This window comes from Dryobates pubescens, chromosome 5 (assembly GCF_014839835.1).
Source record: "Dryobates pubescens isolate bDryPub1 chromosome 5, bDryPub1.pri, whole genome shotgun sequence".
In the NCBI taxonomy this organism is placed as follows: domain Eukaryota; kingdom Metazoa; phylum Chordata; class Aves; order Piciformes; family Picidae; genus Dryobates; species Dryobates pubescens.
The window spans coordinates 18,590,801-18,609,570 of record NC_071616.1 but is presented as its reverse complement, the minus strand read 5'-3'; the positions used below and the strand labels follow the sequence as shown (position 1 = coordinate 18,609,570).

The window sequence follows — 18,770 nt, the reverse complement described above, 5'->3', positions numbered from 1 at the left end:
AAACTGAAGCCAGTGAAGCTGCCAAACGTAGAAGGAAAACAAAGTTGCACAGCGTACGAAGCAAAGTAGCTTTACAAATGTCATTGCCTTTTAAAAACAAGCAAATTGGGACCATCCTATTTTAACATGTATTTAAAAAATACATCTTTTTAACATCACACAATTTCCATTTTTGTCACACAGGAATCTTTTTCCAAGAGGGAAATAAATAGCAAACAACACCTAAAAAAAAAAATTTAAAAAAATTGCTGCCTTGCCCCTGAGGTGCTAATGTTTATAGCATTTAATAATAAAAAAAAAAAAGTTTCTGGTGCAAGAAGGAGATGCACAAAGGTGCAAAAGTGCCTTTTCCTTTTCAGAGCAGTGAAAAGTACAGCTTGCCTCTTTTTCTAGGATGCTTTACATACTTAATTTGTGTGTTTTGTAATCAAAATCTGTATCTAAAATGGCAGTGTATGCATACAAATAGATTCAGTGCTCTGACCCCAAAACGCTGAACGTAGGCGGGAGAGAGAAAGGCCTGAAATGGCCTTTCTTCCCCTACCCTCAAACCTGGCTACATCGCCAGGAGAATTATTTTCTTTCTAACCTTTAGGAGACCTCCCCAGAAGAGGCTTCAAAGAGATAATTTCTCAACTGAGACCGTTTAAGTGATTATGGTTTGAAGTATGGCTTTTCACACCACAGTTTTGCTTCCGATTGTTAGTTTAAAACTCAAAGGTTCCACAGTCCAGTTCAAGGTTTTGCAGTTTCCAAAACTAAACTTGAGTCTCTATGAAAAAAAAGGACAGAACTTTATCTGCCTAATCCTAAATTAGTCTTAGGTTTTTGCACTAATACGCCATGTATTTATATTAAATATGCTTGTTAATTAGGCGCCTGTGAAGCTATAACTTAACATTATTATAGTTTTGCACTCTACAACAAAATTAAGACATTTTAAGCATTTATTCATAGGCAGGTAAGGAACTGGTTCTTTAAGCAAAAATTGCTATAAATTTATAAATACAAATAGTGCTTATGTTTTCTTCATTCATGCTTGAACAGATTACAAACTGAATACAATGAAGTTACGTTTAAGCACCCCACATCGACAAGAGGGATAAAAGAAAAGTTTGCTGGTATATACTATACTTAGTTCCAAGACACTATAAGTTACTTTTTCCACTGTTCAGTGTTCCCTAACTCTGCATTAGTTTTAAGGCTATATATACAAATATGTATATTTTCGAAGTTAGGGAAAGACAAATATAGCAAAATGCATTGTACTACATTTTCCTATCAAAAAGTAATTATACACCAAGTTCTGATTCCGTTTAACTGCAGTAAATGTTACAATCTACTTGTTGTACTGATTTTCCTTTTTGGGGAATCTGCCTACTAAATGAGTAAACTACATATTAAATACAATATTCCCAACCAAAAAGACAATACAAGGTGCACAAAACAGCAGTTTTGCAAACACGACTGACTCAAACTTAATTTTCCATATGCTCAATGGGAGAAAGCTAAGCTTAAAATTAGTTTATTACCTTGTAAAATTTTAAATTAGAATTTTAAACAACAAACAGTTAAATATTGTCAACATGCTATATCTCAAATCACGAGTACTGTTTAACCACTAGCCTCTCATTCTAAGTAAGTGGGTCAATTAAAAACACACACCAGAAAATGTTAAAGATTGTCAGGCTTTGACAAATGTATTTTTATCAAACAGTAGGCAAATTCAAATCAATGCACATCTTCAGTGGGGAGGAAAAAACAAAACCACCAAAAAGCCTGAAAAAACCCACACTTGTAAAAAATAGGGTAACAGATTAATCCCACATCACCCTCTAGCATATGGCTATGTCTTGGGCAATAATCAAAATCCTTCCCATTTTAAAAATGGGCTACCAATTAATAAAAATAGTCTTCCACAAGTAAAATATCCTTTACAATGGCACTGACAGTTTCAAAGGCAGGAAAAAAGGAATTACACATTTATGGATAAAGTTCTTGTTTGTTAAATCAAGCTTTATTGATAAAATGGAATTCAAAGTATTTTACTTGGAACAGCAGCAGACCCAGCCAATCAGGATTGTAAAAAATGCTGCAGACTCCTACTGTATGTAGAAAGCTGCCTGTTCATGCTCAGTGATTAGTAGTTTCAGGTAAGGGTTAATGAAAAGAACAACAAGAGGTGCAAAGAATCAAGGCATTCTAATCCCAAGGTTGGTACATGTATGAACATGATACTATTAATGGGGCATGACTCCCACTGAAGTAAAAAATCAGAACTCCCTCTAACTTGATGTGAGAGCAGGAGTGCATCCAAGGAAATGATACATGTTTGTTGAAGAATGTGCACTACCCAAGTTATTTTTCCATTGCCAAGCAAATTCACACACTAATTTCTAGTAAATCGCCCACAAGTTCAGCTTTCATATAAAACAAAGAAAAATGATCTTTACAGTTTGTGCACCTCTTGAGCACCTAGCTGGCTAGGCTGCTGCTCCTTGCAATCCAAAACCACAACATGAATTTAAAGGGATATATATTGTTGCATCACACAAGCCAAACATTTCTTCTAACCTTTATAGTGATTTAAAGCAGTTCATAATTAAATATGAGCATTTTGTACAAAGACAATTGCACTTTACAAAAACAAAAATCATACAACATAAATTGCTGGAGTCTGATTTACAACATGAATTATGGTTTGAAATCACGTTTACAGAAGTCTGTTTTACAAAAAAGATCAGTTCCTGGGCTAGACGTCGTACTGCTGTAGTCACTCTCACCAACACCATACTCCCTTCTTTAATTAAGGTTCAGGATGGATGTTAAGAAGGGTCATTGAGGTTGGGCTGCACTCATTTGAAGGGTGAAACGTGAACTCCACAGCTAGATGAGCAGTTTTACCACATATCATCAGTTGAGGCAGAATCCTTAAAGAAAAAAGAAGGAACCCTTTAAAGTCTGGACAGCTCACAGTTACAGCAGTTTCTGGATAATCCAGACTGAAAAGGGTAGAGACTTAAATCATTTTAGGAGTCTGTTTTCTCTCTCCTTTCATAAATAGCATTTAAGAAAAGTAGCTAAAAACCTACAAATGCTTAATTAATGAAGCATTAGTACCCAAGACATTTCAAAACCCAACCAAATGTTTTGTTACAGTCTGATCAATTCCCAAAACAGTATTCCAGGGGAATTATTCAGAAGCATTCCCAGAGCAGTTAGAAGCAATACAAAAGGCATATACACTCCCATTAGAAGAGCAGGATGTGCCTCATGCCATTTGTTACTATCATCACTACCATCTTTTCTATTTTTGGCCCTCCCTCACAGCTTAGGAAAATACAGTCATCAACTGACAACCCATTATAAATCAGATGAATTTCAACACTTATAATTTAAGGTTAGAAAAGTGTAGTTTGGACAACTGTAGGAAACCCTAACTTTGGATGGTAATAAAACCTCAAGGATAAAATTTAAAAAAAAAAAAAAGTATGCAGGAAAAAATTTGGAAGCAGAGACATAGTGTACTCTAAATCACAACTGTGTGGCCACACTACATGGCATTAGAACCAGGCAAGCAACACCTGAGTATACCTAAAATGTCCACTTCAGCCCACAGGCAACAGTGGATTTTGTGGAACTACCACGCTGCTGAAAGTTTAGCTGGTTCTTGCTATCAGTTAAAAGAAACAAAAATAAAAAAATCCTAGTACAAATCAAACATTTAATTCCAGTGGTTTCTGATCTATTTCACTGTGTCATGTCTGTTTCCTTTTCTCATGCTCAGATTGTTCGACATTCGGCCTTCCCGAACTGCTTTATCAGCTGGGCACGCAGGTTAACACCATGACCAAGAAGTGGGTCCACAGCTCAGTAGAAGAAGCAACAGCTAAGCAAGTAGCACAGGCATGAGAGCAAACTGCTTCCATACAACAACCTTTGGCCGTTTCAGCATTACCTGCTACCTTCCCATAAGTAATTAAGGGCCACAATGGGCATCAGCAACATTCATGCTGGTGCTTCCACAGCTACACTTCCCTATCATTACCATGACTGCAAGAGGTCGAAATATTACTCTTGTATAAAAGCATTGCCTTACTGATTGCTTTGAGTGAAAAGGGGCTAATTAAGTCTCTAGCGATGCCACGCATGACAATTTCTTAGCACTAAAGTTCTGCACCCTTCATTCAAACTTGCACAGAGAATTTATTACAAACCATAAAGAACAGTTGGCACGGAGGTGTAGTAAAAAAAAAAACAACACAATAAAATCACTAAAATTACCCTTTGCAAAAGTACCACCTCCAGTTTTTGTTTCAAGATCAGAAGCAGCAAAGGAGAACAATTTTATCAAAGCCCAAAATGGCTGAATTTGTTTCAAGTGCAAGGATGAAAAATAAAAGCAGTAGTGAGTAAAGATGCAGGAACTGCATGCCAACTATTCAGTATGCAAATTGCTGTACCCAAGTTGCCAACATCATCACAAAACAAAGAAGGTTGTGTATGGTACATTTGTAGAATAGGAACACACTACAGAATGTATTTTGAAGGTAAAGCATCTTCTTTCAGCCACTATTCTTGAAATTTAAAGATATAATGAGTACTACCAAATAAACCAGCACCCAGTTGTAAAGACAACATACAGTTCTCCCTGTCTGAATGCATTTCATGTGTCACATCTAAGCACATACATAATTTTCACTGATAGGTAAAAACTGATTTAACTCCTTTATGAAGTACTTTTGGGACAGAACACTGTTTCCAGTAATGTAGCAATTTGAATCACTGTTCATATTTTAGAGGTTTAGGGTTTTTTTCCTCTGATAGTGGATTCATGTCACTGACGACTGACATACAAGAATCTAAACTGCATGCTTGCTTTAAGAATGTTTAAAAGTGCTCACACAGTCCATTTTGAAAGTTAAAATATCCTTAAAGCTTATAGTTGCCTATCTGTTTAACTACAAGTATAGCCTTTTTCTTCTTGTGTCTGGGGAAAAAATGTCTCCTATAAGAGGAGAAAAAAAGACTATAGATAACTCCTTGCAACACCTAGCAGAAAAACATTTGGAAACCCAGGCACTGAAATTCCAAAGGACAAACAAATCAACCATAGTGGAGTTTTAAGACTACGATCCACAGAAGGCAGCATAAAGTGAATACAAAGCGTAGTCCAGAGTACAACAGGTTCTTGGTGCTGTTTCTTTGAGGAAAGGAGTTTTTTACCAAGAACCAGCAATATGTTTCTTTACAAAACAGGTAAAATACTTAGCATAGATGGAAAGATAACACAAAAGAGAGGATACTTACAGTGTCATCATTCCTGTAAGGGTTCAGTCTGTTATAAACGGCTTCAATCACACTCCGCCTAGAGCAAAAAAAACCAAACCAAAAACCAGCCATGAGATTTTAAGGTTGTGTCTTTTATAAAGTCAAATTCCATACGTACAACTTGAATTTTAAAAGCAAATGTGAACGGTTTTAAATTTACAGAATCAAGTTTACTGCAAGTTAGCACCAAGCGTTATGAAACATTGAACTGCTACACCATACCCTTTAAAATATTTAGTTGCAAGAAAAACAAGGGTGAATACCACAAAACCAGACAACCTGACATTCAGATGAGGCTGCAATGCTGCTTGGTGTTGCAGTCTCTCTTTGGTCTGAAAATGGACAACAGAAACCTTGACGGACAATGGATGTTGTGGTCATTTGTGTGTCTGATGAACACTGAAGGGATACTTCACCAATTACAGCACAGTCATTTTCTGGATGCACAAAAATGGCATTCTGAAGTGCATTTTTATTTGTACTAGTCTGAAATGTAAAAATTATTTCAGAAGCAATACTCTTTGACAATAATATGTCAAATACTCCCTTCCATTTTCTCCTGGAGAAAAGGTAAACTGCAAACCACATTCCTACATACCATACCTTTGACTAAGAAGCACTTTTTCTGGTAAAAACTATTTAAAAATTCATTCACCTTGCCAGTTTCCCCCCTTTAAAAAAAAAATTTAAAAAATTTCTTAGCCTATTTAAGAGTTTGCAATTAACTTCAGTACCTGGGATTCTCAGTTTTTCCTCATATTGATAGAAATATTGGTAGGGAATGCATTGATAAAACAGTAATAGAAAAATTGCAAACAAAGCCTAAAGCAGCAACATGATTTTTAAATTTATTTCTTTTTTTTTTTACACCAGGTTAAAAAAGTTTTCTTGAAAATTGACACTGAAAAAAAACCCCCAACAACTTCAATGTGAGGCTGAAGGAAGAGGAAGCCTTTGTCTTACCCAGCACATAATGAAAAAACTTTGGAGGACAAGCAGGAAGGAAAGAGGGGATTAAATAGAGGAATTAACAGATCGGCCTTTAAAAACAATTTTCTTCCAGATTCCCTTCTGCAGAACAAAGTGTAATGAAGTAGCAGACTACAACTTTGATACAAAACAAACTTCAAAGAACAACCTTTTAACTGCTCACAAATGCATGCAGAGCAATCACAAAGGAGTGCCTTAGAGGAAAAAGCAGGTGACAGCCTAGAATCATCCCTTAGTACTGAAAAGTCAGGAACTACCATGCAGCACTATAAACATTGTAGTGAATGGTTATAGGGCACGGAAGAGGCAGATGAATTTAAGGCAATAAAAACAACCAATTACAAATTAAATACATTGCATGCATGATCTGGGAAGTTTCCCTTATCTTTCATGAAATAGGTATCTTTGTCTTCAAATGAAGGCAGGTTTCTTGAAAGGCATTATTTTCCTTCTAAATTGGTAGGGGTACTTCTATTTATGCTAACATGCAATTAAATCCGTACTTTCATCAAACCCAGCTCAAGCTAGCATCCCTAAGTCACAAAATCCCAAGGAAGTCTCTTCATTTCCTCAAATCATCACAACCATGATGGTACTGCTAGCCAAAGGAGACCGAGAAAAAAAAAAGGGTTGGGTTGTTTGGGTTTTTTAATCAGTTTGTATTTCATAATGTATTTCATTTCAGTAACTGACTCATCTGATACTTCAAACTACAGCAACACATCCTAAATAGATGCTATTATATAGAAAATTGCTAGCTCCTCTTTTCCTAGTCAAACAATTCATAAAGAACTACTTTGTTTTGTAGAAATCATCTTTACAGTTTGTTACCATTTACTCAATGACATAGCTAGAGTCTTCATGCTTTAGCGTAACGATGCAAAAAAATACCACACTCCAAAGGCTAAAAATGTAGTCTGTACCATATGTGCCCAATCCATTTTAAACACAGGAAAGCTTCAGGAACAATCTTTTCAACCAAAAAAGCACAAGGGTTGCCGTGCAAACAAGATAAGCACATTGCCTCCTTAAAGGCTCAGTATCAGTTTGAAAAGCCACAGAGCATCAACACTGAAGGACAAAGCCAGCTTATATAAAGCCGCAAATTTAACTTTTCCACTTTTCTTTCTTCAAAGACTTCTACCTGGTTTTCAGATTTGTCACAAGCAGAGAGATACAAAAGCAAACTTTTAAGTAATAACAACATTGCTTTAGCTACAGATGAGAAAAGAAAGCTGCCAAGCAAAACATCATATGCATTTAATTTGTTGAAGTGCAGAACTATACATCCAAGTAAGCACTAAAGTCAGTACATTATTTTTGCATCTTCGTATGCAACCTCCCACCCAGAAAACCCAATTAACACCCCCCCCAAAAAACCCCAGACATATTCAGGCCACCCTTAAAAAAGCCTCAATCCTTCCCAAAACTACACTTTGACATTTAATCCTTTTGGTCCTTTTCAACCACAACAACTGAGTAATAAAACTGCAGAACACATCATCACCTTTCGTCCTGTATCCCTCTTCCCTCCCCCCACTTTTAAGAGTGGCCTTATAGTTTAGTTTCAATTTAAATAAAAACCCACATTCACACTGATATGAACTCACTTGCTTGCCAATTCACCTCCCGGCGGGAGGTTTGGGATGCTCTCAGTTGCTAACGTACGCATCACGTGGACTAAGTCTGGGACTCCTTCACCCTGCTTCTTTATGATCTCTGGGAATCAGAAGTACTTTTTTTGTAAGTGCAGTCCAAATTTAACTTAAAAAGATTGAAACACTCAGTTTTATAAAAAGGCAGCTTAGTTTCTGTTAATATACATTATAAAAAGAGATGACAGACCGTATTTAACATGGCAATTTGCTTCTGTAAGAAAAAGAACCTGTAACAGATTTGACAGATATCCCGCTAGCTGTTAGCATGCACACTGGTTCTAAAAATAGACAGCTACCTAATGAAAGTGAGAAAAAAATTCTTTAATGGATCTCCTGATAAACATTAGATAACAGAAGATGTAATATCTTCCCAACAAAATGCCCTGGGCATGAGGCAGATATTAACGTCAGCTTTAGCACTGCAACAGAAGATGAAAGATTATTGCCATCATAAAACACATCATATTTTCAAGAAACAAAAGGGTAGACATAGTAAAAATAACTCTTGTGGCTGTATGTCTATTAGCAAATACTTGTACCTCCCAGCATTACAGTAACATGTATGTTTTAAGAACTATTACATGTAAATTAAAAGCCAGGGACATCACATCTAACAGACAGTTCCATCCTCAGCTCACTTAAGTAATATGTGAATATCGGGCAGTTATTTAAAGCCGATCTGCTTCAGTTTCCAGGTGAAGAAGATCTGTAACTGTAGCCACAGTCACGTTTGCTAAGAAATTAATTCCTTAACTTTAGTCTTAGGCCTGGTTTGGGGGTTAGGTTTTTTCCAAGTCATAAATACACAGTTTTATTTGAACTCAAGAGATTTCAGACAACACCACTTCTGAAGAGTTGCTCTTTAAACAGGAATTTTAGGAAATTTAAAGAACAAGCATGTTTTTAAAATGCATCTCATTAGTTTCTCTGTAAAGATGAGTTCATAGAAATTATAAGAGAGATGAATTATTTAGACCTGGGCCTGTTGATCTTCAAACAAATGCTGCAGCACACATACAGTAAGACATACATGCGTGCATATATATGCACATACATGCACATATGTACCCAGACTATTCTTCATGTAATAAAGCATTTACAGTTTGAACACCAGTTGGAATTCATCAATATCACTTTTGAAAAAAGCTCTATCAGACAGTTTTTGCCCTAAACATTACTTCCAGAAGAGCATACAACAAGTTTGCATATTATAATTTGTGAGATAAGGCACATCATAAGCTATTAAAACCAGCATGTATTCAGTCCTTTTTAGTTTAAAGCAAACCCCCAAAAAACCCAAACACAATTGTGAATTACTTTTTGTGATGTGTGTTTACGAAAGGCACCAGCTCTATTTTGCAGTCAGGCTGTGTAAATTATTTGCAAGGTACAGGGGAAACACTAGTCCTCAACCAGCATCAAACTCTGCAACACAAAGCTTCAGGCCTTCAAATCCTACATTTTGAATATGATACCACACACCATGGACACCTCAAAAACTTGCCATTTCCTCAAAATCTAAAGCCAAAATTCACGTTACCATCTAGTATTTATTAAATAATCTAACACTCTTAAATCTGAATAAGAAGCAAAGATCTCAGATTTGGTTTGCCAAGTTCCTTTATTGTGCATTTTTGAACATCTAGTATATTCTACATTGTGCTAGTACTAAAGTTCTGCTGTACAAAAATAAGGAATTTAGAGTTTACCTATACTACACAGTTTCACAACCTGTAACTGCAGTACATGTAACATACAGTCTCCACTAAATGAATACATTTATATTTTGATAAAACTATAAATACAGACTGAATGAACACTGAAGACAACAAATGGAGTTGGTCTGCTAGCTGTTTAATTTATTTGAATTATCTTCTTTCAATACATCTTACAACCCTCCCCCATCCTTTACTTTTTAACCTTCTATGCATTTTCATGGCATTGAGTACTGGGAAAAGGTATTTAACCATCCTAAAATAAAGGATTCAAAACATATCTGCCCATTTGTATTCTGAATAGGAATTCCACAGAAAGTTTAAGAAAAAGCCAGAGCTTTGACTTTGTGAAAATATAAAAACCAAACAGCTAACTTAAAATCATTTATCTCTCTATAGATATAAATATCGCAAGGATTACCTATTATGGAATGTTTTTAGATTAAAAAAAAAGAACAGAAAGAAGGCTTAGACAAGTTTCTTTTTAAAGCCAACACAACAATTACACATATTAGTGCAAATAATACATTTTGGAACAAATGATTACTTCTACCATGAAGTTCATGTGGTATTTTAGGAGTAACACTAATTTATTGCAAGTAACAGCACAAATATGCTTCTCCAAACTTGCTGCTGATTCTGCTTTTATTGCAGCTACAAATCCAGACCACAAATACATCAAAATTAGTAAAAGGATAGTCCTAGATATCATGGTAAGTAGAAAACATTGTGGGTTTAAAAATCTGAATTGCCTCTCTGTGTTCAAGATGATGATCAGTAGTAAGCCCTATTCAGTCTTAAAATTTCCACTACTTCTTAACAGTATAAAGATATATTCTGGGTTGAGGGAGTAAAAATACAACCAGAAAAAAAAATGCACATTAGTATGCATCAAATCACATTACTTCTTGGACTATGCTGAGTATTGAAGTATATAAAAATACAAAATATGCATTTTCACCAAATTTCCATTTTAATGAATTTTAACTTTGAATTGGTATTACAGATTAGTAAGATTACTCTAAAACACTCTTCAGATTTTCTAGTTCCTTCAGATGAAGATTAGACTTAAATTAAGCACTGGCATTCTTTAAAGTATCCTAGGATAACATCAAGATTATCCAATGTAGTGTTGCAAGTTTTAAGATTCTGTGGCAGTCCTGCCTTCCTAGCCAACACTGAATTATCCATTTACACCAGAAAATAATTTAACTGCACAAGAATTAAGTGTAACAGTTAATTAACTCCTGTTCTTGAAATTCTGCTTTTAGTTCAGCCTCTCAACCTCCCTCACGAGTAAGATCTAAAAGGCCAGATACTGCACACAGCTCATAAAAATCATTGCTGAGTTTAATAGTGTTTACTATATATTATTTAAATAGTATCTTTGTGCAATGATAAGACAAATATTGAGGGCAACTCTACAAGAGCAACGACCCTTAAAGGGAAGTACAATGTATTTCCTCAAGCTGTTCACACATCATCCCATTAAAGTGCTTTGTAACTATGTATAGAATGCTTCTGCCCCTATACAACTATCACACTGCTCATGGCTGAAATTTTGCATTTGTATCAATGCAAAGCACCAGTAGCCAAATTCACTGTAGGTACCATAATCACAGGCAGTTCCGGTGTTTAGAGTCTTTGTTTACAAAAAGAAGTGTCTCTACAGAAATGTCAGCTTTCCTCATTCTAACATCCCTGGGATACAGTGAGGCCAGCTGAAGAGGCAGCCTGAACTTGAACATATTTTCTTATTCTAGGTCATGGGTTTGAACTCTGACAAAATATCTAAGATACGAGGGTAAGACTTGCCCAAATTAGGAGAGTTAGCATGCTGTAAGTGAACGTGTGAATTTACAGCATCCTTTTCTTCACCAGTTCTGTGAGTGGGCATACGTAGTAAGCTCTGCAAATGCCTGGTGCAAAACCACTCACTGCTTTGAAAAGGAGAAAGCCATCTGATACTCAACTCATGCAGCGCTGCCATGCACTTGGCTATTCCTGCTACGCTGTCAAAAAGATCACGCTATTGCTCACTGTGTACAAATTTCTCCTATTAGGCAAGTGTTAGATTGAAAGAACACATAAATGCCTGTCTGGACATTTGTTCAGGGGCAGAACAGATGTAGATTGCCAAGGCCTTCTGAATGAGGCCTGTGAAACAAGTGATACTTCCTGAAGGAGCACCTACAGAGTGCTTTAAAATTGCACTTGAGTTTGTGTGAACCCCAAATTCCCACATAGGCAAGTTCTCTCTGCATTTTCTAAAGCTGCAGTGCATTATCTTCATGCAACTTGAGGGAAAAGTGCACAATATATTCCTGTTACTAATCCCTGATACCATAGTTGCAAAGACCTCCCTGTATGCTATTAAGGATTCTTGGGAGTATGTACACATAACTAGACTTGTAACATACAGGTTTAGAGCAGTCCACTTCAAAAATGTACTTAACCTACGCAAATAATGCATACAGCATGTCTTACTGTTCCAGAAACAAACTCCCATCTGTGGTCATTTTTAAATACCAAAAGGCACTATAAATCCAGTTTTAATGAGAAATCTTGTAAATCATATTGATTTCAAATATCATCTTTAGTTAGATGACCCAAACTGCCTTGTAGGAAACACAAATTAGAAGCAAAATTTTGAGGTTCCTGTCACAGTGAGATGAGCTCCCAACTATTGATCATGAATGCTTAAAAATTAGCTTTGACAGTTTTCTGATGTAGTTTCAAATAAATGAACATGTTAGCAGATGCCTTAAAGATGACAGCAATCAAGATGTAACCCTACCGTAACTGAATAAGATAATATTACGGCTAATTTGTAGATAACTATATGGAAAAATGACACTCAAATTGCCACCTTCACTTTGCAAGATATTCTGATTATTTAATTTAACTCTGTGTAACAGGAACTAGGATTTACTGGTCAGAAGTTAGCTCTGTCAAGGACTCATGAAGACAACTGAGTACAAATAATTTCCCTGCCATCCTGAATAATCTTCAGGCACTTTCACAGCAGAATTTTTTCAGGACATACAGCAGGACTCTATGAGTGCCTTTTTCCAGAGATGTACGCTAGATGGCCAATTGCACTTGAAGGTGTATTAAAAAGCCTGTATGTGTTAAGAGTTTAGTTGTTGTAAGGGGAAGGGGCCAAGGGGTCTGTTTAGAAACAAAGTTACTTATTTTTTTTTAAATGATCCACCTTCTACTCTGCTTTCCAGGTACTTGTCCAACTCTGCCTCTCTTTTCACCGCCTCTGGTGATACCTTTGGTGCATTCGGAAAACAGATCAGTATCACACTCATGTTGTCTCGACTTCCCTGGTGGAAAAGAAAAAATTATTTGAGAATGCATACACGCCAGGCTAAACACACAAAGAATCTTACATACACACACACACAAAATAATCACAAGTCAAAGTCATAAAACTGTATTCTAATGCCATGAATTAATATTACCATTTATCATAATTTCCCCTCACCCTCATACAGAGCTCCAGAAGTCTGCCCATTCACTCAATACATCTTTTAAGCCACTATGTTCTTTCCTCTTTTATGGTCTGAAGACTACACTGAGGCACTTACAGATAGCCCATTGTCTTTTAAAAACTGATATTAACTAATGAGTGATGTTAATTACAATGTTGTGTTCTATCTTGTTTTAAGTATTATCCAATCATTTTGGGAAATGAGCTGAATAGTAGACGGGTACAAAAAAAACATTACTGCTTACAAACACTAAGCAGGGAGGTGCTGAATTCAGACACAGCTATTAGGTTCCCCCACCACCACTTATTTTAAAACAAGAAAAATTACAAGTGAGAGGATCTGTTAAAAGAGCAGATGGAAGAGGCCCAGCCTTCACAAAAGCATCCTTTGAAATGGAAACATTTTGAACTAAACTGAACTCCAATTCTTGAGTACATTAAAATACAAGCACATTCTGCTCATAAAAACTAGATGGCTAATTTAATTTCAATACCCTTATGAAGGTACATCCATATGCTTCACTTAACACAAATTAAATCCACTGACGTCACAAAGACAGAGTTTAAAACAAGAGTATATGGATGTATGAGAAGGTGTTCACAGTTGGCTACCACAAAGCTTACAGCATCCATAAGCCACTGTTTCTTTACTAGTATTTGTTTTCAGGATCCCCAAAATTTGGTAACAAAAATACGTTTTCTCAATCTGCTAGAGTGCTGGAAAGCAATTACATTCTTCCAAAAGGAAAAAGGATTTTGTTAGCCATGTGGTAAGAGCAGAGATTCTGTCCTGCCTCTCCAATATAAAACAACGTTGGGGTTTTTTACGTTGTGACTTATAGTTTACCTTTGGAAAATTGTCAAGCTATGAAACCCACTCCTTCCAATCTCTGTACCATCCTGTAACTTATTAATATACACAGTAGAAGTAGACAAAATTACACAGATCTGTTAAACAAAAGTCCCACATTTTTCTGCTTGAGCTTGTTTCAGAGCTGTATCACACAACACTGAATAAGAAATACAGAAACTAAACCAGAATGAAAACAAACTTAGCAAGTCAGATCTTCATATAGTCAAGAAGAAATATTAAACTTCAAAATATGAAGTTACGGTTCATTCATTCTGCATTGGTTTTGACGTAATTATGACAGTAATGTTACTAATATACACCCAAATAAGCAGAGGAAGAATAGTAAGGTAAACAATAGTCTCTAGCCTGATTAAATCTTAAGGTTTTGTAAAGTATGTTGCCAAACAGGAAAGGACATCTATCGTCCTTGGCTTGCTCATAAATTCCCATCAACTTCCCAGTGATCACAGCATATCTTCATGTGATTTTAAACTCCTCATTAACCAAAACCACTCAGAGAGCCATACTTCTGTCCTATGTTCATTCCCCCTCTACCACTGTTTCTGTGGGAATCATGGTAATTACTGTCAATGTTACATTAACACAAACCATTGGGTACTTATAGAGTGGAATCTTAACTTGTTCATAAATTTCTAATAATAGTGGCAACACAGTAAACGTCTTCTCTGAAGTCTGGCTACCTTGTACAAGCAGGTGTCAACTATCTCATTGCAAACTTTCTCAAGGTCATCAGTGACTTCAAGTCTGGATCTTACAAAGTCACACAGCTCTTCATTGCCCATAACATCCCAAATACCGTCGCAAGCCAGTATGATGAACTGATCATCTTCTTCTGATCTCTCAATTTCATAAACTTCAGGCTCAGGTGAGACTAGCTGTTCTGTAGGACCTTTCCCATGGACACATTTGTAATCGAAGTCCCCAAGTGCCCTTGAAACAGCAAGAGAGCCATTCACACGCTGAATCATTACAGAGCCACCTGCATTCTGTATACGCTCCTTCTCCAGTGGATTACTTGGTTTGTGATCCTGTGTGAAGAAATGAACCTTCCTGTTTCTACAAAGTAAACCTCTCGAGTCTCCACAGTTGATGAAATATGTATGCTGCGGAGAAATCATGACACCCACAGCTGTTGACCCGCTTCTGTCTGCACCATGTTTCTTCTCAGAGATGACTCTCATGTGTTCATCAATTTGCAGAAAACCTGTTCTGATGCCGCTCTTTACACTTTCCACAGACGGTGGCCCATCTGGCCCTTTAAAATCCTGGTTGCTCGTGATGTGATCTAATAAATGCTCACAGCAGTACTTGGCAACCTGTGATCCAGCGTGCCCATCATATACAGCAAAAAATGACCATCCATCAAGTCCATTTGGCAAACCAATCACAGCCGTATGTGCATCCTCCATTTCAACTCGCCAACCTTGCATGCTACTCAGACCATAACGAAGCCCATTCCCTTGCCCCTGGGCATTATGCTTCTCCATCTTTGGCTTGTCTAAAAATGCTCCCATGATGACTTTCCTTCAGTTCTAAAAACAACAACAAAAAAAAAGAATTATTAAGAGATTTCTTAAATACATCTTGTTCAACATGCTACTGGAAGCTACTGAATAATAGCTCAAGTAATGTTAAGATGACAAGATGACACAGATATAAAGCTGATTTTTCTGTGTCTTGTCTCTGGTCAAATTCGCATTGCTTTCATCTAATTTAAATGAGGGCACTGCTATAAGCTGAACTGCACTTCTCCTATTTTTTTAGTATTTCCAGCTGTTTTAGTTGAAGAACTTGTATTCCACTATCATTCATGGTTCTGATAAAATCCTCTAGTATAAATACATCTGAAATTAGTTTGAAAGAGGACTTGTTAACTGGAACATATCTGAATAGCTGGGTTCCCTGTGACTACTGTGACAATCAAAGAACTCAGTGTTTCCAGGACAGTGGCATTCCCTAGATCCCTACCTGGTGGCCATGAAGTCCTGCTCACTCCCTGCTTTTCCAATGGTGATGAGTAAACAAAAGTGAATTGATTAGGTTTTCTTTCTGGGAGAAGGAATTTGGGGGATTTTGTTTGGTTGGTTTTTTGTTTCTAACAGACAAAGTGATCTGAATGATCAAGATGATACCAGAGCCTGTATAAAGGAAGAGGCAACACTGAGTAACTAGGAGCAGGCCTCAGAAGGAACAGAGCAGCTGTCCCTTTAGGCAGCAGCATGCCATTAGTTTGGCTCAGCCATTTTGGGAAAGCTCATGCTTAGATTTTCAGTTAAATTACACAGCAAGCTTCTCAGATGTCTGTGCTGCAGATTTACTTCAAACCTTAATGTATTCATGCATCACTGAAAGACAACTGCCCCGACAAGTCTACAGAAATCTGTTTGGAAATAAAATCACACATATTGTAAATTCATGCTTCCTTATTCAAGCCAGACCAATACACTGCACACCCTACCCCTCCCTCTACCTCCCATCACTGGAAGGTGATGCAGCAAATATTCATGCTTAAGTGTAAAACAATTATATTTTTAGGCAGCATAAACTGACTGGTTTATCTTCATGGCTCTCATGCCATAACCATCTAACCCACCCTTCTAATCCACATCAGTTTATATGTGCACTCATTATTTAAAAAAAAAAAAGAGTAGTAAAAGTGCCCCAAACAACCCACACACACAAAATAGGTCACACATTCTACATACTTGCAAATTCTGCCCTGGGAAGCATCAAAGAGCGTGCAAATCACTGTTATACAAGGCAACGGAACAAGACTATGAGCTTTTATGTGTTGAAGACAGGACAAAAATTGTGAGAAGAGACTGAACAGATTTTACCTGAGGCCCCAACTAAGCAGCGTCACTGACAGAAAAGTTTCTATGTATGCTAGAGGGTTGAGAATGTTTTTATCTTCTATGTAGAATACATTTGATCAGTTTTCTAGGTGATAACACAGCTTTTTGATAACATGTTTTTATTGTAATACAGCTCCAGCTGTAGGTGACACAATATATCCAACAAAGCTTTCCATGTTGTCTCTTCCAGCCACTATTGACCTTTCTAAAACACTTATATGTGTTAGAATAAACAGTCAAGAAATGTTTGTGTTTTATCTCACCACAACAGTGATTTAAATGTGAGGCACAGGGAATGGATATACACTCCTTAGCTCACATGCGTTGTTAACAAAAACCAAAATACACACATACTTCGGGTGTGGAGAGATGTCAGCAGCAGTACACCTCTGCTTCCTCTCACCCTAACCCCTGCTCTTTAGTTCTGTCTCTTCTCAAGTGTACACAGAATATTGATGCCCACACAAACGGTAACTAGCCAACAAAACAGAGTGTACACTGGTCTTGTATCCTAAGCACATGCACAAGGTTCACATTACTGCAGTTGCTAGGAAAAAAAAAATACGACTTACACTTTATCTTCACATGCAACTCTACTGAAGTCAGAGTGATCAAAATAATTATAGGATACTGACGTGAAATCAAACGGGGAAGTATTTTGTGGAATTACAGATTTTTTATTCATTCCATGATAGCAGTGGAATTTAAACTAATGCCTAACACATTCTTACTGTTGAAGAAATAGATACAGAATGCAGATATTAAATTATTTCCCCTTAATTTAAAGCTCAGAAAGCAGAAACTGCCCAGGCAAATTTTTGTGAAGTCTTTGACATCAATACTGTGTTCAAACCAAAACAGAAAAGCATTAAGAACAGGATATGGTTAAACTGACCACAAGGCACTGTCAAATTTGGAATTAAAAAGGCAGTTTTCCTTCTAATCTCTCACATTACCAGGTATACCATATCCAGACAGCTGTGCTTAGTAAGCTGTTTGTGTCTCTCAGTAGTTTCTCATGTAAACCACACTTAAAAATATATAGACAGGTCGTGTGCAGCTCTAGCAACTCATACAGAACTGCCAGCACACTTTGAAACTTAAAAAAGCCCACTTCCCATTGAAGCCCCTTCCCAGAAGGTAACCTTAAAGCTGTTGCTAGTCTAAATTAAGCCCTTTAGGTGAGATGCTGACACATCAGGTATGTTAACTACCCACCACAGATGTGAATACAACCAGACAGAAAGATAACCACAACATGGTCATGTAACTTCTACTTAGGAAATTATTTACAGCCCACAGCATAAAGTATTCGCTTTCTGGAAACTGCAGTTACAGCCTGCTGTTACCTTCCTTCTAATGCTCCAGCTAAACCATACTTCCATAAGAACACCAATTTCAACCCACAGAAGAGCAAGCCAGCTTTTCAAAATCCCCTGTGTGTCTGAAGCAAAAGCATAGATTACTTGTGGATAGGGTAAACATGCCAAGCCTTCAGTTTTTCTAGGATTTCAATTCTCGTTCAGAAAAATTTGAGTCTAATATCACCAGTCTGTGAATTCTTATGAAGTAGAACCTACCTGCTACTTCTCCCCCCCACTTCCTTGCATGTGGCTAAAACCTCAACAATTTAAAGCCTTAGTTATTAAAAAAAGTCTTAGTTTGAAAAGACACACACACAGGCTGACATTAATAAAGCCATGCCTTCTTCCTACTAAAATATCTTTTAGACCCATTTTTAGTCCATATCTACGGAAACATCTTTCACACATCAGTGTCTACTTAAATCACTAGTATGTTCTTCATTCTTTCATGAGGTGGTTTGTGCAGCATCCTGATTAAGTTGAA

At 36.8% G+C, this 18,770-nt stretch overlaps 1 protein-coding gene across 2 annotated transcripts in view; it reads right to left on the bottom strand.

Annotated features, from left to right (window-relative positions):
• Positions 1-288: 288 nt before the first annotated feature.
• Positions 289-18,770, bottom strand: part of PPM1A (protein phosphatase, Mg2+/Mn2+ dependent 1A) — a 29,670-nt gene continuing 11,188 nt past the window's right edge. Inside the window, exons 1-6 of one of the 2 annotated variants that reach the window (XM_054161720.1) lie at positions 16,036-16,340; positions 14,748-15,599; positions 12,909-13,026; positions 7,932-8,040; positions 5,311-5,368; positions 289-2,930 (exon numbers count right to left, since the gene is read on the bottom strand). In XM_054161720.1, coding sequence (XP_054017695.1) covers positions 2,901-2,930; positions 5,311-5,368; positions 7,932-8,040; positions 12,909-13,026; positions 14,748-15,581 — 1,149 coding nt within the window. In that variant the 5' untranslated portion in view covers positions 15,582-15,599; positions 16,036-16,340 and the 3' untranslated portion in view covers positions 289-2,900. Of the gene's footprint in view, positions 2,931-5,310; positions 5,369-7,931; positions 8,041-12,908; positions 13,027-14,747; positions 15,600-16,035; positions 16,341-18,770 lie in introns of those variants that run through there. The other variant, XM_054161719.1, reaches the window with a different exon arrangement.